The sequence below is a fragment of the Silene latifolia genome, chromosome 11 (assembly GCF_048544455.1).
Source record: "Silene latifolia isolate original U9 population chromosome 11, ASM4854445v1, whole genome shotgun sequence".
Classification (NCBI taxonomy): Eukaryota; Viridiplantae; Streptophyta; class Magnoliopsida; order Caryophyllales; family Caryophyllaceae; genus Silene; species Silene latifolia.
This window is the reverse complement of record NC_133536.1, coordinates 185,699,857-185,718,428: the sequence shown is the minus strand read 5'-3', so window position 1 is coordinate 185,718,428 and position 18,572 is coordinate 185,699,857. Positions and strand designations below refer to the sequence as shown.

The 18,572-nt window shown below is 36.1% G+C and overlaps 1 protein-coding gene across 1 annotated transcript; it reads right to left on the bottom strand.

Annotated features, from left to right (window-relative positions):
• Nucleotides 1–7,982: 7,982 nt before the first annotated feature.
• Nucleotides 7,983–15,127, bottom strand: LOC141612155 (protein EARLY FLOWERING 3-like). Its single transcript, XM_074430873.1, has 4 exons — nucleotides 14,287–15,127; nucleotides 12,379–13,019; nucleotides 9,269–9,320; nucleotides 7,983–9,180 (listed from the first exon to the last, which is right to left on the bottom strand). The coding sequence occupies exons 1-4, from the start codon at nucleotides 14,506–14,508 to the stop codon at nucleotides 8,386–8,388; spliced, it is 1,710 nt and encodes a 569-aa protein (XP_074286974.1). The 5' UTR covers nucleotides 14,509–15,127; the 3' UTR covers nucleotides 7,983–8,385.
• Nucleotides 15,128–18,572: the final 3,445 nt, after the last annotated feature.

Sequence of the window (18,572 nt, the reverse complement as noted above, 5' to 3'; positions counted from 1 at the left end):
GATTAGTGCGTTGTGGAGGGAAGTATCTTTTCTAGAAGGCAAGTGCGAGAGTTTCCCAGTTGGTGATACCAGCAGCAGTCCGGTCAAGATCAGTCAGCCACTCACAAGCTGAGTCAGTCAGAGAAAAAGGAAATAGCACTTCCTTTAACTTGTCTTGAGTTACTCCCTTAGTAGCGGGAATAGTGGAGCAATAGTCAGTAAAGACTTCCATATGCTTTCGCGGATCTTCACCCGCCACACCTCGGTACAGATTTCTTTCCACCAGATTTATGTAAGACGGGACGGATATTGAAAGTGTTACCGTCCTCAGTTTGGAGGTTAAAACCTTTAGGAATCGAGGATGCTTTGGGCTCCGAGTGACTTGCAATGTTAGGCATCTTTACTGGCTTGTTGGCAGAAATGAGATTGTCTTCTTCAAAAGACTGGTCTTCTGCAAATAAAAAGTGTTGTAGCTCGGGCTCGAAAGTACTCAAGTCTTCCTTTCGAAGTTCTCTTTGCAGACGGAGTCTATGCCGAAACAGTCTCTCTGGCTCAGGATTAGCTGGAACTAACTCCAACTTGTTCAACCTGGGCATACAAAACACTGAAAGAGATAAATGAGAACTGTCTCAAGGAATAAAAATTCCCTGAGACGGCTGAAAATAAACGAAACAAAAACAGATAGTGCTATTGCCTCTTCGGTAACGGCGCCAAAATTTGACAGGCTAGTCGTGTACCTACAAAAAATAACCAACTAGTCACTAACTAATATAGCTAGGGAAGTCGGGATCGTATCTAGAGCTGGCAAACAATGACACGACACGAAAACACGACACGAACCCGACACGAAATTAACGGGTTTGGGTTGAGGCTTAATGACCCATTTATGTAAGTGGGTCGACACGAACACGACACGATATTTAATTGGGTTGGGTTTAGGTTGAGCTCTCTAAACACGAACCCGACACGAAATATCTGTTTACTAAATTAATCCTAATTTTTCTTGATCTTTCATCCCATAAATATACTTAAACTTTCCAAATATGGACACGACACGAAAACACGACCCGAACCCGACACGGAATTAATGGGTTAGGGTTGACGCTTGATGACCCATTTATGTAAGTGGGTCGACACGAGCACGACACGAAATTTAATTGGGTCGGGTTTGGGTTGGAGGGTCTGTGACCCGTTTACATGTGACACGAACACGAACCCGACACGACCCGATCTGTTTGCCAGGTCTAATCGTATCCACAGGAAGGCAAGATATCTGTTAAGGGTTCGTCTATTTGGTCACAAATGGGGGTTTTGATTTTGGTTATCTAAACTAATTAAAGATTAAAAGGAAGAGCAATAAATAGAGAGCAATATAAGACAGAAAAATGATTAAGATGATCAAATGAGAGAAAGCATGTCAGGATTTCGGTTCACCATGGTAGTCTATCGACTCAACTGCAAATAGCCTAGACAATCTACTGTGAGACGGATACAGGAAAGGTCCTTTCGGTCCCCTTTCTATCCTAGATTTCCACTAACTTAACTTCCGTCCTCGTCAGGGTAGTCTACTGTTCATAGCAGGTCTATTTAATCCAATCTTCCGATCCAGGAGTAAATTTAACCAGATTAAAGGTAACTTAGAAGCGTGCACTCAACTAAGTCGATATTATAGTTAAATTGCCATGGGTACAGATTCTCACAAGTAAACAATCTAGTCTATTCGCTACATCGTCACAATCCTACCATGGATTCCCTAATCCCGACATAGGAGAATTTAGCTACTCATATTACTAGTGATGTCAACAACAATAATAATGAATATACTAATTAGAGACATAATGAAATAACAATAATTGTGCATAAACTAAGATTAGGGCAGAAGTAATTAAGAGAGAAAAACAATGATTAAAGCAAGAAACAATGAGATTAAAATTAATAAGAGAAGAAAGATTACAATCTCTAGCAATCCGGCGTAAAGAACAATCCAAATCCAAGCAAGAGATTAAAGGAAGAGAGTTCAACAGTAGAAGTATGAAAGAGAGATTAAGAGAGTTCTTAGATGATAAAAAGTGTACTTAATAACCTAATTAATGAAGGCTTAAATAGGCAAAACAAAGTCTTTAACGAAATAAGTCCAACACGGGTTAATTAAGCCCGTGTAATACCAAAACCTCTCGATCGAGGGAAATCAAACCACTCGATCGAGGACTTCATCAGCTAATCCTCTCGATCGAGTCAAAATACTTCTCGATCGAGGAAACCCGAAATCCAGCATTTCGATCGAGGAGCTAAAGCATTCGATCGAACTCTTCTACTCTCCAAACCACTCAATCGAATCAAAAGACCTCTCGATCGAGTGTGTTTCCTCAAGGTTAGCTTCTAACTCGTCTTTGACTGCTTCATTGACCACCCTTCACGCACTTCAAGGCATGATTCTCGCTCTAACATTCTCGTCTCCTCAATATGCATGCTCAATAGGACGAAAAGAGTACAGTTTCACCACTTTCAGGTTCATTTCTGCAATTCAGACAAAACAAACCAAAGTAGCCAATTCGGGGCATTTTGCAATACATAACGCTATGAAAATGCATAGAAATACGTGCAAAATAAGACTAAAAAGGCTATATAAAATGCACGTATCATTACATTTGTTTAGTTATCATATGTTGTATATTTTAACAAAAATATATTTATAATTATTTGATCATTGTTATTAAAATAAGTTTTGACCATTTATTATTATAGTAACTACTTTATTATTTACAATAAAGTGAATTTAATTTACATGCCCTTTTATATTGATTGTGTATAAATATTTCTTATAATTATTTTCCATAAAGCCTTGAATGTTTCATGGCATTTAACTTCCTATTTATGTTGGCCATTATATAAGTGATAAATGGTGAGTATTTAAAAGGTGTTTTAATTGTTTATCATAAATTACCTTTCACCATTAATTTTGTGAGAGAATTTATGTTTAAATCATATATCATATATCATATATTATATTAAAGCAACAACCAACTGCTTCTTTGATTGCCACGTGTCACACCCCCATTTACTTGCCACATGTCATCGAATTTTTTAAATCCCCAATACAGTTTGCCATGTGTCATCGCCACGTGTCATATCCAGTAAAATAGATAAATTATTAAATACTAATTATCAACATAATAATTAGAATATTTAAACAATAACAAATTTTGGAAACAATTAATAATTTCCCACAATCTTAATATGCAGTTAGAGATTAGCTAGCATTAACAGTTTTGGAAACAAATATTGTACGCTATTTTTGCCATCTTCTACCACTAATTCAAAATAAATACAATATAATATATAATATATTAAATAAATCATAAATCAAGCAGCCTTCAATAGATCAATCACTATAAATGGAATTGGAAATGACACTTAAAATATTCGTTTTGGCTAATATACTAACTGAAATATACTATATTGCAATCAAAGATAGAAACTATAAATATTTTTCCGATAATTAAGGGATAATGTGATGTTTAAATACAGTAAAAATGTTAAGGTATTGTTTTAAAATGGAAACAAAGGTGCCAGTGCGTAAATTACCTATAGTTTAGCTACAATCGCGACAGAATATTCAAATTGAATCAATTTGATATTTATTCACTTAATATTGGTATGTACGAGTAATCCGTATAACATTATGAAAAACCGTGTGTAAAATATATGCCTTCATTATTAGTTCAATATAAGAAAAGTTTGTTTCCATAATGTGTGAATTTAATACCAACTTACATACGGAGTAATGGAGAGTGGTCATACTAATTATAATCAGATAATGGAGAAGATGATACTTCAATAATAACCGTATCATTTCCATGATACTCCGCAATTGATTAGTTGGCTTTAATTTTTGTTCTTGATAATAATGGTTCAAAAGTGAAAAATATCCTCTCCATTACCTTCTTCTCTTTATTACCTTCTATTATCTTTAAATGGTCCAAATTTGTTCCGAGACGATTTCACGGTCAAGTGTTTTGATAAGGTGGGGGAGAGAATTCATCCTTTTCAAGGGGTAAGTTTAAAAGTAATGGAGAGGAATAGAGGATTCATCCCTTTCAAGAGGTAAGTTTAAAAGTACTGGAAAGGAATAGAGGATTCATCCCTTTCAAGAGGTAAGTTTATAACATAATTTTTTCGTGTAAGCGTGATGTATTGTACAACTTCACTTAAGTTTATACTGTTAATTATGAATGTAATTATATTTTTAACAACTATAAAATTTCAGAATGACGGATCTTATATATTAAGGCATATTTTTACAACTACAATGGTATTAAGACAGATTCACAAGCTTGAGAAATGAGATGGATGGTTTTTCGTGGAACATTTCTATTTAACAATAAATACACTTCTTTTTAATGCGTGTATAATGTCTATCTATCCATGGTATTAATTTCTTATATATACCAAAAAAGAGAGAAATTTAAAAAAGTTGATATTGTTTGTGGTGGAAAAAGAATAAGAGTCAAGTACAACATAAGTATGAATGAAGCGAGAAAATTTATCACCTTATCTAGCCATATAGTTTTATTTAACATAAAGTACGTAGTACTATAATTTGTGTTTTGGCATGAACATAACAAGAAATATAGATTGGACAAATATTAATTGGAAGATGGAGCGAGTAATATTTTAATTAATTTTCTAAGATTACTTTCTTATATCTAATATTACTCATTTAATTATCTCATCATGTCTTACAAAAATGTCGTATGGTTTCTTTTGTTTAAAACATTTACTAACATATGTCTTTTTATACATTTTTTTTGTTTTGAAAATAAATTTAACAGGTTGTGTCGATTAACTCCAAGTTATTGAATCATTTCGAGTTTGGGTTGTTTAGGGCTATAGGTTGCGAGTTAAGATTTACGGGTATAGACCTTGATAAAACGGGTAGATCGGACCGAGTAAAGTTTGCTACTAATCATAAATTTTGATTCTTTCTCTAAAATAAAGTGCGTCATTTAACGAAAACAATGGGAGAGTACAATATTTTATTACCTTGACATATATCTTACTTTATTCTGATAGTTCAATTTTAGAAGTAATAGAAATAAATATAATTTACCTAAAATTTCCTAAGTATTCTATAATATATATCCAACCACGAGCAAATGTGCTGAGATTGGGGTTGAGAGGGATGTTGCGGTCCGAGGTGTTGGGTGTGGTCACCACTTTAGTGGAGGGTGTAGGCTTCGAGGTAAGTTGGTTAGTGATGGCAAACACTACTTCCAGACATCCAGGTGATGATGCTTGAGAGAGGAAATGAGAGAGAAGGTTGAGAATTGATAGGAGAATAAACGATTGGGTAATATAAAAAAAAAAAAAAAAAAAAAAAAAAAAAAAAAAAAAAACCTACAACAATGAGTAAAATTAAATGAATATTGCGTAAATAAACATGTTATGAAATGTACAATAATTTTCGATCCACTTTTCAGATTTCACCTTTCATAAGTTAAAAAGTCGACTAGGAGAAAAAAAAAAGCAGAATACTTAGAATAAAACTGAGAACATAAACTTATCAAAAGTGTATGGGTAAACAAAGTCAAATTTTCTAATGTTTAATAATTTAATAAATCCAAAAAATAAGTAAATTTTTACTTTTAATAATACTTTTCGTTACCACCCGTACAGTGCACGAGTTCAAAAACTAGTTAAACATTATATTTTTGTATTAAAAAGGTTGATTTATGTGGGTTTGACTGTGGATGTACTCCATATTATTTATATAAGCACGTATACTTCTTATTTTTGATATATGAGATATGTCTTGTTCTCCTTTAAAAAATAACTTCCCCAACATTATGTTTGAACACAGGTGTTTTGTGTGTGAGTTAGCTTCTCCTCTCTATTACGCAGATTAGAGAGTGTCATTATAGTTGGGGTTTTATCCTGGGGACGACGCGCCATGGACTCCCTGCGCTTTTGTTAGGGTGCAAACCCATGTCCCACATCGGTAGAATAAAGATGAAAGATCATCTTTATAAGTGTCTACAAAATATAATAGTACGAGGCCTTTTGGGAAGGAGTCCAAGAGTAAATCCGTGAGGGCTTGGCCCAAAGTGGACAATATTGTACTATTATGGACAGTGGACACCGGTGCAGAAAAGGCCCAACACGAGATATTCACGCTTCCGCACAACAGCTTTATTAGGAGGGCGTGAATCATCTTGAGGAGAGCTGAATTATTCTGCGACTTACCCAATGAATTTTCCAAGTCATTTAGTCCAAGTGTCAGTTCGAATTTCACATTTAAAAGGTATTTTCTCCAACATTTGCAATAATGACAAAATTTACGGTGGCTTCAAGTTCGAAAACATGAAGAGAAGGGGGTGATAATTTGAAGGATAAAAAATTTGTTTGGTTAACAAATATTGTAGGAAGCGAATGGAGGGATGAAACAAATCCTTATCTCCCCCTTCAAGATAAATCAATATGTTTTCAACATAAGCACATTTTAAGGTAACTTATATTAACACACTTTTAACCAATCGTTGGTTGGCGCAGTGGTAGCATGGGGCTGCGCTTGGTAGGGAGGTCTGCGGATCGATCCCCCACAAATGCGATTGGGAGGGGTTTAAATACCGTAATCCTTGGACACGCCCCGAAATCCGGATTAGTCGGCCCAATGTGGTTTGGATTACCGGATGGTTTAGACCAAAAAAAATATTAACACACTTTTACTTCATTGCCTCTCCCCTCCAATCTCATCCCTTTCATTTCCCTTTATTCCCCCCACCTCCACCCTCAATATGACATCGCATTTAATTACGTAAGGGTAACACATTTCAATGAAAAGAACATAATCTAAGTAACTTATTTTAAAAGTGAGCTAAAATTAAGATGAGAAAAAAACTTACTCTAAGCTTCTTTTGAGCAATATTTCAGCTAACTTTTTTTTCTTATAAGTATTTGATAAATATCGTTTCCGCTAGCTGAAATGAATGGAATGTAGCTATATAAATCTACCCAATAACTTTCTTTTTTATTAAAAGAAAAGGTAGTTTATCATATTTTTATTCCGCTTTCACCTTTCGTTAATTAGCATGATAATAAGTGTGTCATTTTACTAAATGCCAAATATTTTTGAGCTAATTTTAAAATTAATCGTGTATCTCACTAGCTATTAAATTTCAGTTATCCTTTCAATTTTCCACATTTTTTTTGAGAAGGTAAAAAAAACTCAATAGTTGACTATGAGAAAAAGGATTACGCATCTGAGGTAGTACCTCAGACCTTGTAATTTTTGAGCATATACACATTTTTTCTGAGCATATTACCATTTATAAATATAGTTTTTGAGCAATATTATATTTTTTTAGTGTACTATTTTAGTAAATGTGCTCAAAAACTTTATACTAAAGCAGAACTCAAAAACTTTAATATAAAACTCAGAAAATAAACAATAAGAGGTACACCTCAGATGTATAGGCTCTCTTTGGCAAAACTACCTGAAAAGGTAGCTGAAACTTGAAAAGGTAATGAAAAACCGAAAAGCTAATCGAAACCGAAAAGGAATCGATAAGGTTTGAAAATTATGGTGATAAGGAATCGATTATATAAAAATGTGTTTGGCAAACTATTTTAAAAAAGGTAATTGATTTTGGTAAAATGACGTAAAAAGATATGAAAATTATTTAATATTATAGAATAAAGGGGTAAAAAATGGAAAATAAGTCATTTCAGGTACCTGATTTCTCAAATGCTACCTGAGGTAGCATTTCAGGTACCTTATTTCACCAAATAAGCTACTACTTGTCAAACACTTGCAAAAAAATCAGGTAGCTGAAATTTTGGTCAAATAAGCTACTTTGGTCAAATAAGCTACCTGAAGTGTCGTGACAAACGGAGCCTATAGTCTATGAACTGGTTGACTACTCTTAACATAATGGTCCCTTTTCATCAGCAAAAATAACTAAATTCTCAAGTCACCAAATTGGAATTACTAGATTCCAGGAAAGTAGTCGAAACCTCATATTTCATTAAATTGAAAGAATGTAGCACAACAAAAAGGAGAATTTAAAGATATTAAATGTATAGAACACATAAATTTGAAAACTAGACTCAAAACTCCATTTGTTTGGGATGGATACATTTTCTTGGAAGTCAAGCCTTTGATACAACCTCTTGGACACCAAGAGACAAAAAATCACACACCACACTTCCAAGTTCCAACAACACATCCTTCCCCTCCATCATTTACAACTTAAGACGACCTTACTAATATATTTACAAAACAGTAAGCCTATGACCTGCTCGATTTACACACCTTACTGCAAATACAACATATATATGGCAAAACAACTTGAAAAAGTTAATCACAACGCTATAGTGCAGAATATAGCAGCCAGGAAGTAGAATTAACTAAGAAGCGCTACTTGACTCGTTCGCTTGTCTTTCCTGTTGTATAGACTGGAAAATACGTGCTGCGGATTCCCTCGAGGACCGATGTGGAACGGCTTTGATAACTCTTGCTCTCTTTTCCCTTGGAGGAGCATCCTCTGGGGATTCACTACACCTACTGGCTCCTTCAGATTGACCCGTTGGGTTGACAGGGTTTGGTATTGAGAATGGGTTTGATTGGACCACGGTTGACCCTGACATGCTCGGGCTTATCATTGGCATGCCATATGGCGGGAAGTAACTTTGTCCGTCAAAATGAACGCCAGGTGGCATTCCTGCGGCTTGCTGATACTGAGGCGGCGGCACCCCATAGTTGCCCAATACAGGATTTGGGCCAAAAGGCCCATAACCTTCGCAAAAGGGGCCTGCAAACCCAGGAGCTGGAAACGGCTTGTAAACAAGCCCTTCAGAAGGAGACATCACGGGCACCAACCATTGAGGTGAAGATGGTTGATGAAATCCCCACGGATTCATCTTTGGATCCATATTGACAGGCAGGTAGCCTGTGGGGTGATCCACATGTTGACGAGATGGGACGAGTGCTGCTACTTTTGGAACCACATTTTCCGCTGTACCTTCCGCTTTATCAATTGATTTATAGGCTGCATCCTTCGGGATAACCTTATGTGGAACAACTTTCACCACATACTCTGAAGACTGCTGCTTAACAGAAGAAACCTTCAAAGAAGAAGATTTGCTCAGAATAATACCGACTTCAAGTAGCAGATTTGGAGACGCTGCAAGGAGTTTTTGCACCTACAAATATGGCCCAGGGTTTAAGTTTCTTTTTGCTATAGAGACGTGCATTGTATGTCTATATCACAGTAAATTTAGTTGTATGTACCTTAAGCAATCTGTGCAACTCGAATACTTGGACATCGAACAATCTTTGCTGGCTGAAAAGAGAAAGATGAGTTTAGATCAAAATTCAAATAGATAATCACTTCAAATCCCATTTTCAAACGTCTATCACCATTTCTCATACGAGACAGAAATCAAAAACATAAAATGGCTGGATAACCTCCTCCAATCTTCAATCATCGATTACTACAGCAACCATGAAGCCTTCATACCGAAATATTTGGGCTTGGCTGACATGAATCGTCGACTACATTACCTTAGTGCCTCAAGGCTTTCACCTACGACAAGGTAAAAGGGCCGAATGTATGGAGCCTCACTACGTTGATCGAAGGCTATTTCTGAATGATCCATACAGCAACATCACCCCAGTTCCTCAAGGGCTCCCGCAAATTGCGAGGTAAGAGGGGGTCTAATGGATGCAGCCTTACCCTCGTGTTGTTAACACAAGGAGGTTGTTTCTAAATGACCCAGGATGGAAATTGTGTCGTATCAAATGACTAGTACTTCCCAGTAAAAAGAAGCACAATAATGAGTCATTTTGCTTTATTCCATCAAAGAATTATAAGTCTTTGGCTCCATTGGAACAGGAAATTTTCTGAATGACCCATAATGAAAATTAAAAATCGGGGTGAAAATAGCATGACCAACTACTATTTCATAACGTAAAAGCGTACAAAATTTCACAGGTCATCTTACTTTATTTCATTATATTTCAATCACAAGATTTTTTTTTTTTTTTTTGACATATTTAGTGTTTTTATTTAATTTTAAAAAATTAAATTATTTGTTCTTCTCTCCTTTATTACATTTTTTTACCGACCACTTTCTTATATATTTTACTTGGTTTACTTTTAAGGCATTCCGGATCCTTAACTCTATTTCGGTTTTCAAAATCGTTTTAATCTTTTCTCTCGATTTAAATTTTAAGTTTTTATAAAAGAAATCTGAAATTCGATTTTAAAACCTGTAAGTTTACCTTGACTTTCCATTACATTTTCGCTCCCCCTTTTATTTTTCATTTTCCCTTTTCTATTCGCTTTTTGAGGTGTACGTTCACCTATGGATGGTTCTAAAGGATGATTCATGTCAGCCGACCCCAAATCATTTTGGGATTAAGGCTCTGATGTTGTTGTTGTTGTTGTATTTCAATCACAAGATTCATCGTTATACGTCAAAACTTTTGAGACAAGATGAAGCATATGCACATAATTATACTTTTTTTGTACCATCAATCACAAATTCCTACACGATCACATGCAGGTCCCTGTACATAGACTTTTCAATGGCAGAAGAGAAACACTATCTCAACTGATGTACGTCAGTTAAACACAAGTAATAACTTATTAAACCATATATCCAACTTGTATACAAGACAGAACCTTACGGAGGGGATTCCATTTCTATTACCAGTTTAAGAACAAGTAAAGAATATGCTGCCATCACGCTTGTCTCCCTCACAAGTGACTACCTTAAAACAACAAGAAGAAGATCATACCTAGCCTTAAGGATTCGGAAAGCAATATCAGTGTAACACAGATATGTAAGGCAGAGGCAATAAGACAATAAATCAAAGGAATGATCCACCGTCTCAGGGCCTGCCTGGCACAAATGCATTGAGAATTGTTCTAGATGTAATATGAGGATCCACCGCTTGGAATGCAGTCTGGTTCGCCAACCACATAATGGAGGGAGAAATGAGATCCATGGCATCAAATATTCCCTCCATTTAAGCACATTTCACAACTCTGCTTACAGTCCCCAAAGGTTAATACTTGAGATATATCCAGTAATCTAGTTTAGCTATAAACAATATAAAAAACTACTCCCTCCATTCACCTGAACTCGCTACATTTGCTTTTGGGACAAATTTTTAGGAGATAAGATATGCGAGAGAAGAATCGGTCCCGCACTCACTTGAGAGTGTTTTGCAGGTTTTTTCTCACCCAAAAGAGAAAGGTGGTGTAGTTTGAATGTACTATAAAGCAAATATGTAGCGAATCCAAATGAATGGAGGGAAAGATTCCTAGGATAGAGAGAGCTTCCTTGAAAATAAGAAATTATCTATGTTTCTTCTTTTTGTTTACTTCTAAACAGAGAAAAATTATCAAAATATGCCCTAAATCAATACCATGCAGAGAAATAAAACTGGATACAAAAGAATAGCACAAGTCACGGAGAAACTAAGGAACCTTTCAAGCATAGACCCCAACATTATCCAAGTTCTTGGGTGTGAATGCAGCACTCTTTAAAGTTACGAAGAAGAGACAACCTGAGAAAGCCTAAACACTAAGATCTACGATAAAACACAACCAATGGCCTTTTATTTGGAACCACCACCTTTTCCTTCATATGGGCAATTAAATCAATTCACTACATATCCACTTTGGCTAGGTAACAAACAAAACCCGCAAAAAACTCTCATGTGAGTGTGGTCACCTATCTTTTATCTCCTAAAGTTTTGGCCCTGAAGAAAATATAGTGAATTTAAGTGAATGGAGGGAGTATTCTATGTCATAACCTTATAATTATATATAGTGAAAATATAGTTGCACAAATAATCACAATGAACAGATTTTTTTTTTTTTTTTTTTTTTAAAAAAAAAAAAAAAAAAAAAAAAACCTTGGTTGGACGCAACAAAAAGGCAAAAGGAGCATAGGGAAGAAAAGGGTAATGGAGCAACGGTGTTTTCCCTCCTAATTTTACTATGTTAAAGGGTTTTGATTAGGCTTGTAGGAAGGAAAATGGATCCCTCCATTTCTTCGCTATCTACCATCAATTCAAGTGCTATCCAAATAAGGCAAATTGTATCCTTCCCTTTCCCCCCAATTCCCTCCATCCAAAACAATGGGTAAGTGAGCAACCAAAAGATCGCCAGGAAGCAGCCACATGCACACACTGACAGGAAAAACACAGCATCTAAAGCAGTTAACAACAGAACCTGCACTGAGCTATTCTTTAAATAAGTCATCATCCAAAAAAATTCACAGAGCTACGTCATCATAAGCCCATATAAGAAAAAGGACTTTGAGAAGAAAAAGGAGGAGCAATCTAAACCATCTCAAGAACATTAATTTACTACATAAAGTACTTACTTGACAATCGCACTTCTAGCTTTCCAAAAATGTTTGCGGCCAATTACATCAACAACATCGTCTGGAGTAATGTCAAATTCTGATGCAGAATCCACCATGGAGGTCTCAGAGACATCATCACTTCTATCTACACTTTCCTTCACCGCATACTGATTGGCGTCTATGTTGTCAAGTCTTTGGTTCTCTTGATCTTCCCATGGCAAAGAGGCATCGTTCTGTCGTAGTACATCATCTTGTCCCCTCGTTGCTATATGTAGAGGGTTCCTTGAGGGAGAAGATACTCTCAAGATGTTTTCATCCTGGTCTTTAATATGTTGCTTTGACACAGGGTGACCATTATTACTCTCATTTATCACTTCACCAATAACTGTAGAAGGTAGCCCTTGATGAGCTGAGCTGAGATTAAAGTTCCCTTCACCATCTATATTATGTTGAGTTTTTTCATTAAACATTTCAGATTCTTCTTGAGAAAAGACGGGAACCATAAAGTCGTCCTCTTCTTGTCGCTTTCTTTTATTCGCCTCACAAACTAGTTGATTGTTCAAAGTTAAAGCTTCAGCATTACGAACTTGAATCTCATCATAAGCCGGAACGAAAGGAGATCTATAAAAATGGACAGTATTTTGTTTGCGAGGGGTACCCTACAACATAAACCAAATTAAGGAAAGCATGTTCCACGACTGTACACTTAATCTGGGAAATTGTGCTTTGTAATTAACATCAGTGACCATAAGCCATGAAGGAAACAGCATGATAGCAACACAAATCATCTCAACAAACAAACAAGTACACAGCTTTCCACAAAAAGTATATATAAAGTGAAAGGCAAACACTGTTTTCCATGTGGACAAGTTTATAATATGGATTTAACTCGTCAGCCCAATCACACAAACACACAACACAGATTACAAACAGAATTCCTTCCTTAAGAAACAATCATCTAGAAAACTGACTACATCAGAAGTAGTCATCCACGAGAGCTACCAACATAACAAATTCATAGTTAATTAATCAACAACTCTACTATGCCAGACTGCAGAAAACTGACTACGTATTAAATTCATAGTGATTAACTCTAAAAATTCCATTGGCCAAAGAGATGGTACATTCCTTACATGCAAGTCGACAACCCCCCAACAACTTATCTCCTCGCTGTCAACCCTAAAGACAGCAAGGTACTAAGGTCCATGATTAACAATCTCAGGACTCTCTAGCTCTATTTCATCAACCAGCCCCGCCATTCCTAATGCACTCCTTTTTCACGCTACAGAGTGTGTGGTGGCTCTGTTGCCTCAAGGATGTAAGCCTAAGGCTTTGTTTGGATCAAGAAATATGGAGGGAAAAGGAGGGGAGGATTTGGGGGTGGAAGGAAAACGGATCTCTTCATTTCCCTCCTATTAGGCAAATTATTTCCCCTACTAAAAAAAAAAGATTTTGGACGGAAAACTCCTTCCGTCCATTACCCCTCCGCTTCTCGTTCCTCCCGTTCCCTTCCTTCTTTCTCCCTCCCCTCCCCTCCCTTTTCCCTCTATTTTTTGCATCCAAACAAGGGGTAAGTGTCTAACAGATGTCACCGGAGAATTTTGAGAAACTCGATATATTCTTGCTCATGATAAATTACAAATATTACCTAAGAAGTTGAGCCTTAAGACGGGTTTATTCACAATTCACTTCCCAAATAAATCACTATTGTAAGGAAACTCCCTAATTTTGAAGGCTCCCATTTTTACAGTGTTAGGAAACTATTCAAGCATACATGTTTCTTGCTTTCTCCACACAAATTAGTTCAAGCAAATTAACATAATCTACAACAAAGAACCAAAGACCACAACAGATACTCAGAATTCACTACAATGAGCATATCAAACAATAACAAATGCATTGCTTCAACTAGCCACAAAAGTTCACCTGGCTAGTTGAAGTGGAAGAAACCAAGCCGCCTCCGCCGCTGTTATCCTGTTTAGGAGGCATAACACTAGAGTTGTATCTCTGGGATGGAATTGTAAGCTGTTCATATAAAGCCATCTTATTCCTTGGTGGTGCTCTTGGACCACCTTTCTCAGTATCATTAACATGTAACCTTGGGAACATTGGTTCCATTACCTTCTCATCATCTTTCCCTCTCTTCATTTTTCTATCTCAAAACTCACCAAGAATCCCAAATCAAAAATCCCCAATTTCAACAAATCAATTCAATTGATTACACCAATAAAGCTCAACCCAGATACTATTTTCACAAATGAAACAATACCCACAAACCAAAATCTAAAAATAATGAAAAAAAAGTTGAGTAATCACAATTCAAAGCTAATTCTCACCAACTTTTTTTATAGAACACAACTTAAAATGAGCTGAAACCTTAAACACCACAAATTAGGATAAATGAGTAGATAAGCAAATGGAAATTAATTAACACAGATGATGATGAACTGGAAAACCCCAGTTGAGGTAAAATAATACCTTAAAATCTTGAATAGGGGACAACCAAATCAACAAATATAATTGTTAATTAATGATTAAGGTTTGTTGAATATAAAGATCAAAAGTGCTGATGGTTGTTGTGGCCCATTTTGGATAGAACTAGAAAACTCCATTAACATTTTTCTAATATTTGATTTGAAATGAATACTTTATTTTTCTAAAATTTGGTGATGTGATTATAGCCAAGCCACGCAAACCATTTTTTTAATTTCAACCTACACGTCCCACTTTATGATTTTATTGGACATTTTATCCAAAAAATGATGATGTTAACAAAGGTTGGTCTTTTATCCGATTATAAATTTTTTCTGTAAAAATTTTTAGCCGATGTTAAAAACTCGAATCGACTTCAAGTCGGAATATTACAAATACGAATTGTTTGGTCAATACGACAATACCACAACCAGGTAAAGTCAATACAATCATTAAGTAATGTTAAATTTAGTTCACTTCATCATCAAAAGTTGGTCAAGTTAGATTTTGTTGGAGTTTCATCGAATTAGATTAATAGCAAACATGGCGTTCTCGTAATTTCAAATCATGACACGATAATGTCATTTAGGTTCACATAACTTCATTTGTTTTGTTTTTAAGTTAATTATCCTGATAAAATCAAGTACGGAGTAACTCGGAGATCAATATCATGACAATTCGTTGTAGGTTATTAATCAAGTTGAGTCATTATCAAGTCAACCTGTAATATAGGGCAAATTTGTACTTAAGTTGGTTGTCATATTACTCATATATTATTGGGTTATATGGTAAACAATCAATTTGTATCCTCTCCACTTCCTCTCTCTTTTTTTTTTTTTTTTTTTTTTTTTGGGTTTTTCTATGATATACCCTCTAGTTTCTCATTTTCTACCATATACCCCTTCAGTTCTGTAAATTCTCTCTTATACCCCTAAACTTAACTACTTATTCTAAACTGTGACCTAACTACAATTTAACGTTAAATGCTCTGTTAAGTGCCTTGGTGGACGGATGACATGGCTGTTTGGAGTAATTACAAGTCTTATTAGGCTGATGACAAGGATATAAGACGGCTGAATCGTTTAAGAAAGTCTAAATGACAATTGAACTTGCTCCACAAGACTCACAAACCACTGAACTCCCCCACCCCTGTTAAACCCTTCTCTTTCAACCCTAAAAACCAAACCCCACATAGATTTCTGTAAGAACTCTCACAACGGCTACTACTCGTCTTCTTTCTTACCTCTGAATTTCAGGTATGTTTGCAAAGTTCGTTCATTATCTTATAATTAATTTTCATTTTCTTAAAGTTTGAAGGATAGGATCATTTGATGTCCCATATTTGGAACCTCTAACCCTTAGAAGAGCAATAGGTAGGCCATCAAGGAATAGAAGAAGAGAGCAGGGGGAGCAGAGGAAAAGGAAGAGGTCCATGACAGTTAAGTGCAAGAAATGTAAATGTTTTGGTCATAATTCCAAAATATGTAAGGGGGGTTACACTGCTAGGGAAAGAAATGAAATAAAAGGGAAGGTTATAAAGAGTAAGAGCAAGTTTAGGATTGACATCTGAGTTCACATCCTTCAAATCACTAGAGGAGCTTGAAAGAGAAATCACTGCCAATAACCAAATGCAGGAGCTGCAAATTGCAAATGGAGACTGATCGCATTTTTCCACATCTATTACAAGGTTGATTTCTAAAATTAAGTTTTTTAATTGGGTTGCTTCTCAACCATGAGGATGAAGACATAATATGAAGGTAGAATTGAAAGGGGAAAAAAAAGAAGAAAAAAATAGGATAAAAGAAAGGAAAGATGGTTAAGTAAAGAGGAAAGGTTGGACTTTTAATGTTGTAAATGGAGGGAAACTTTTGGGAAACTGGTGGGAAAAGCGTGTTATTATGCATTTTAGGACTCAAAACAGCCATGTCAGCAATCCACCAAGGCACTTAACAGAGCATTTAACGTTAAATTGTAGTTAGGTCATGGTTTAGAATAAGTAGTTAAGTTTAGGGGTATAAGAGGAGATTTACATAACTGAAGGGGTATATGGTAGAAAATGAGAAAACTGGAGGGTTATTTCAAATGTTATAAAGTAAGTTATTCGACTAGGTAACACCAGAAACCTAACCACCAAATCTAGTGTTACCAAGCCAAGACTAAAGATTACATAAACATGAATAACAATAACAACAGCCAGAAGAGCATCAAGAGCATGATGGTGAATGCAAGCGAAAGAGCCACGGGCCGTAGAACGAGCTTCATAAACACGGAAGACCTCCAAAATTCGCCGATTCATACGAGCCGCAGAGTGACAATAGCAAGGTGTACTTACGTTCTCTTGCGAAAAGATCGTAGAAAGACAATGGCGCTGTTTGGTAAACGGCATATTGGTCAATTTTTAGCATATTCAAGGGGTTTAGCATGTTTGACCAATCAATATGCTAATTTTAGTGTTTGGTAAACAGCATATTGAAACAGCATATTTGGGGTCAATATCTTTGTTTTACAATATCTTCGCTTACCCCAAAGATATTGGTTAGCATATTGTAAAATAGGAAATTTTTCTCCATTTTACAAAGAAAATTAACAATCTACTAATCGTAATCTGCCAATTACCAAACACTCAAATTAATTCTGCTAATTATAATATGCTAGTCAAACCTTCTGATAAAATCTGCCATTTATAATCTGCTTATGCTGAAATTAATCCGCTGTTTACCAAACAGGGCCAATGTGGTAAGCAAGACGACTAAGTCCGCCACCGACGGAGATAAAACTCCTACACCTTAGAGATTGAACCCTTTGATCGTAGGACCAACAGACCAAGAAATCGGACATCCAATGTCCAACACGACCACGAACCCAAGGGGACAGGACACCCATGCTCAAAGTCGGGTGCGAAGACACCATAACCCTAGTTGGAAAAAGAGACATGACACTACGAGCCACCCCAAAGATTAAGGGACAGGACACCCATAACCCACAGGATGTTATTATTATAAACAAAAACATAGAATAAAACAACAGCATGAGATAAGAGATAAAGACCACTGAAGTCATCCAATCCAACGCCCCAACCAACCCACCTTAGACCAACCCGAACACGCCTCAAAACGACTCCAACACCAACACTGACCCACATCAGTCAAGAGTCAAGACCACAGCGAAATCATCAAAATACCCAGGGCAGACAAAGGGGCAACCCGCCAACGCCAAAGAGACCCAAACGCCAAACGATGACCACAAGAAGCCCAAACGAAAACCCGACAACAGCACCAAAAAAGACTTACATGCAACCCCACTCCATTTCCTCTCTAATACACACATATTATATTATTTTCATTTTCTTTCATTTACCTTTTCCTACCCAAGTGTATTTACAACCGCCCAATCTATCTAGAATTAGATCCCGACACTTCAAAAGCAATGAACCTCCATTTTTTTTGAGAAAATGGAGAGGATCCTTACTCGTAAACAATATGGACTCCGGACAAGTTGGCACAGTTTTCATTTCACCAATATTTTGGTTCTGCCTAGGTCAAGTTCTTCCGATCCATGACATCTCTTATTTAGTACGGGCGACTCTGTGTCAGACGGTCAGATACATAGAACGACGCGTTACTAGCCATGTTACGAATTAAGAAATCTATTATCTAGACGTTCTTTCTCCAAGCACAAATTCATCTTCAAACAAGGTAGTCTCCCAACAAGATATTTATAAGATCAATCAAGATTGGTAA

What these genes read in the sequence shown, in the direction of transcription:
- LOC141612155 (XM_074430873.1), bottom strand. Translation starts at nt 14,508, where the DNA reads ATGAAGAGAGGGAAAGATGATGAGAAGGTAATGGAACCAATGTTCCCA. An exon ending in CTTCCACTTCAACTAGCCAG is followed by an intron (nt 13,020 to 14,286) that starts GTGAACTTTTGT and finishes TTTATGTTGTAG; the next exon opens with GGTACCCCTCGCAAACAAAA. An exon ending in AGTTGCACAGATTGCTTAAG is followed by an intron (nt 9,181 to 9,268) that starts GTACATACAACT and finishes CCATATTTGTAG; the next exon opens with GTGCAAAAACTCCTTGCAGC.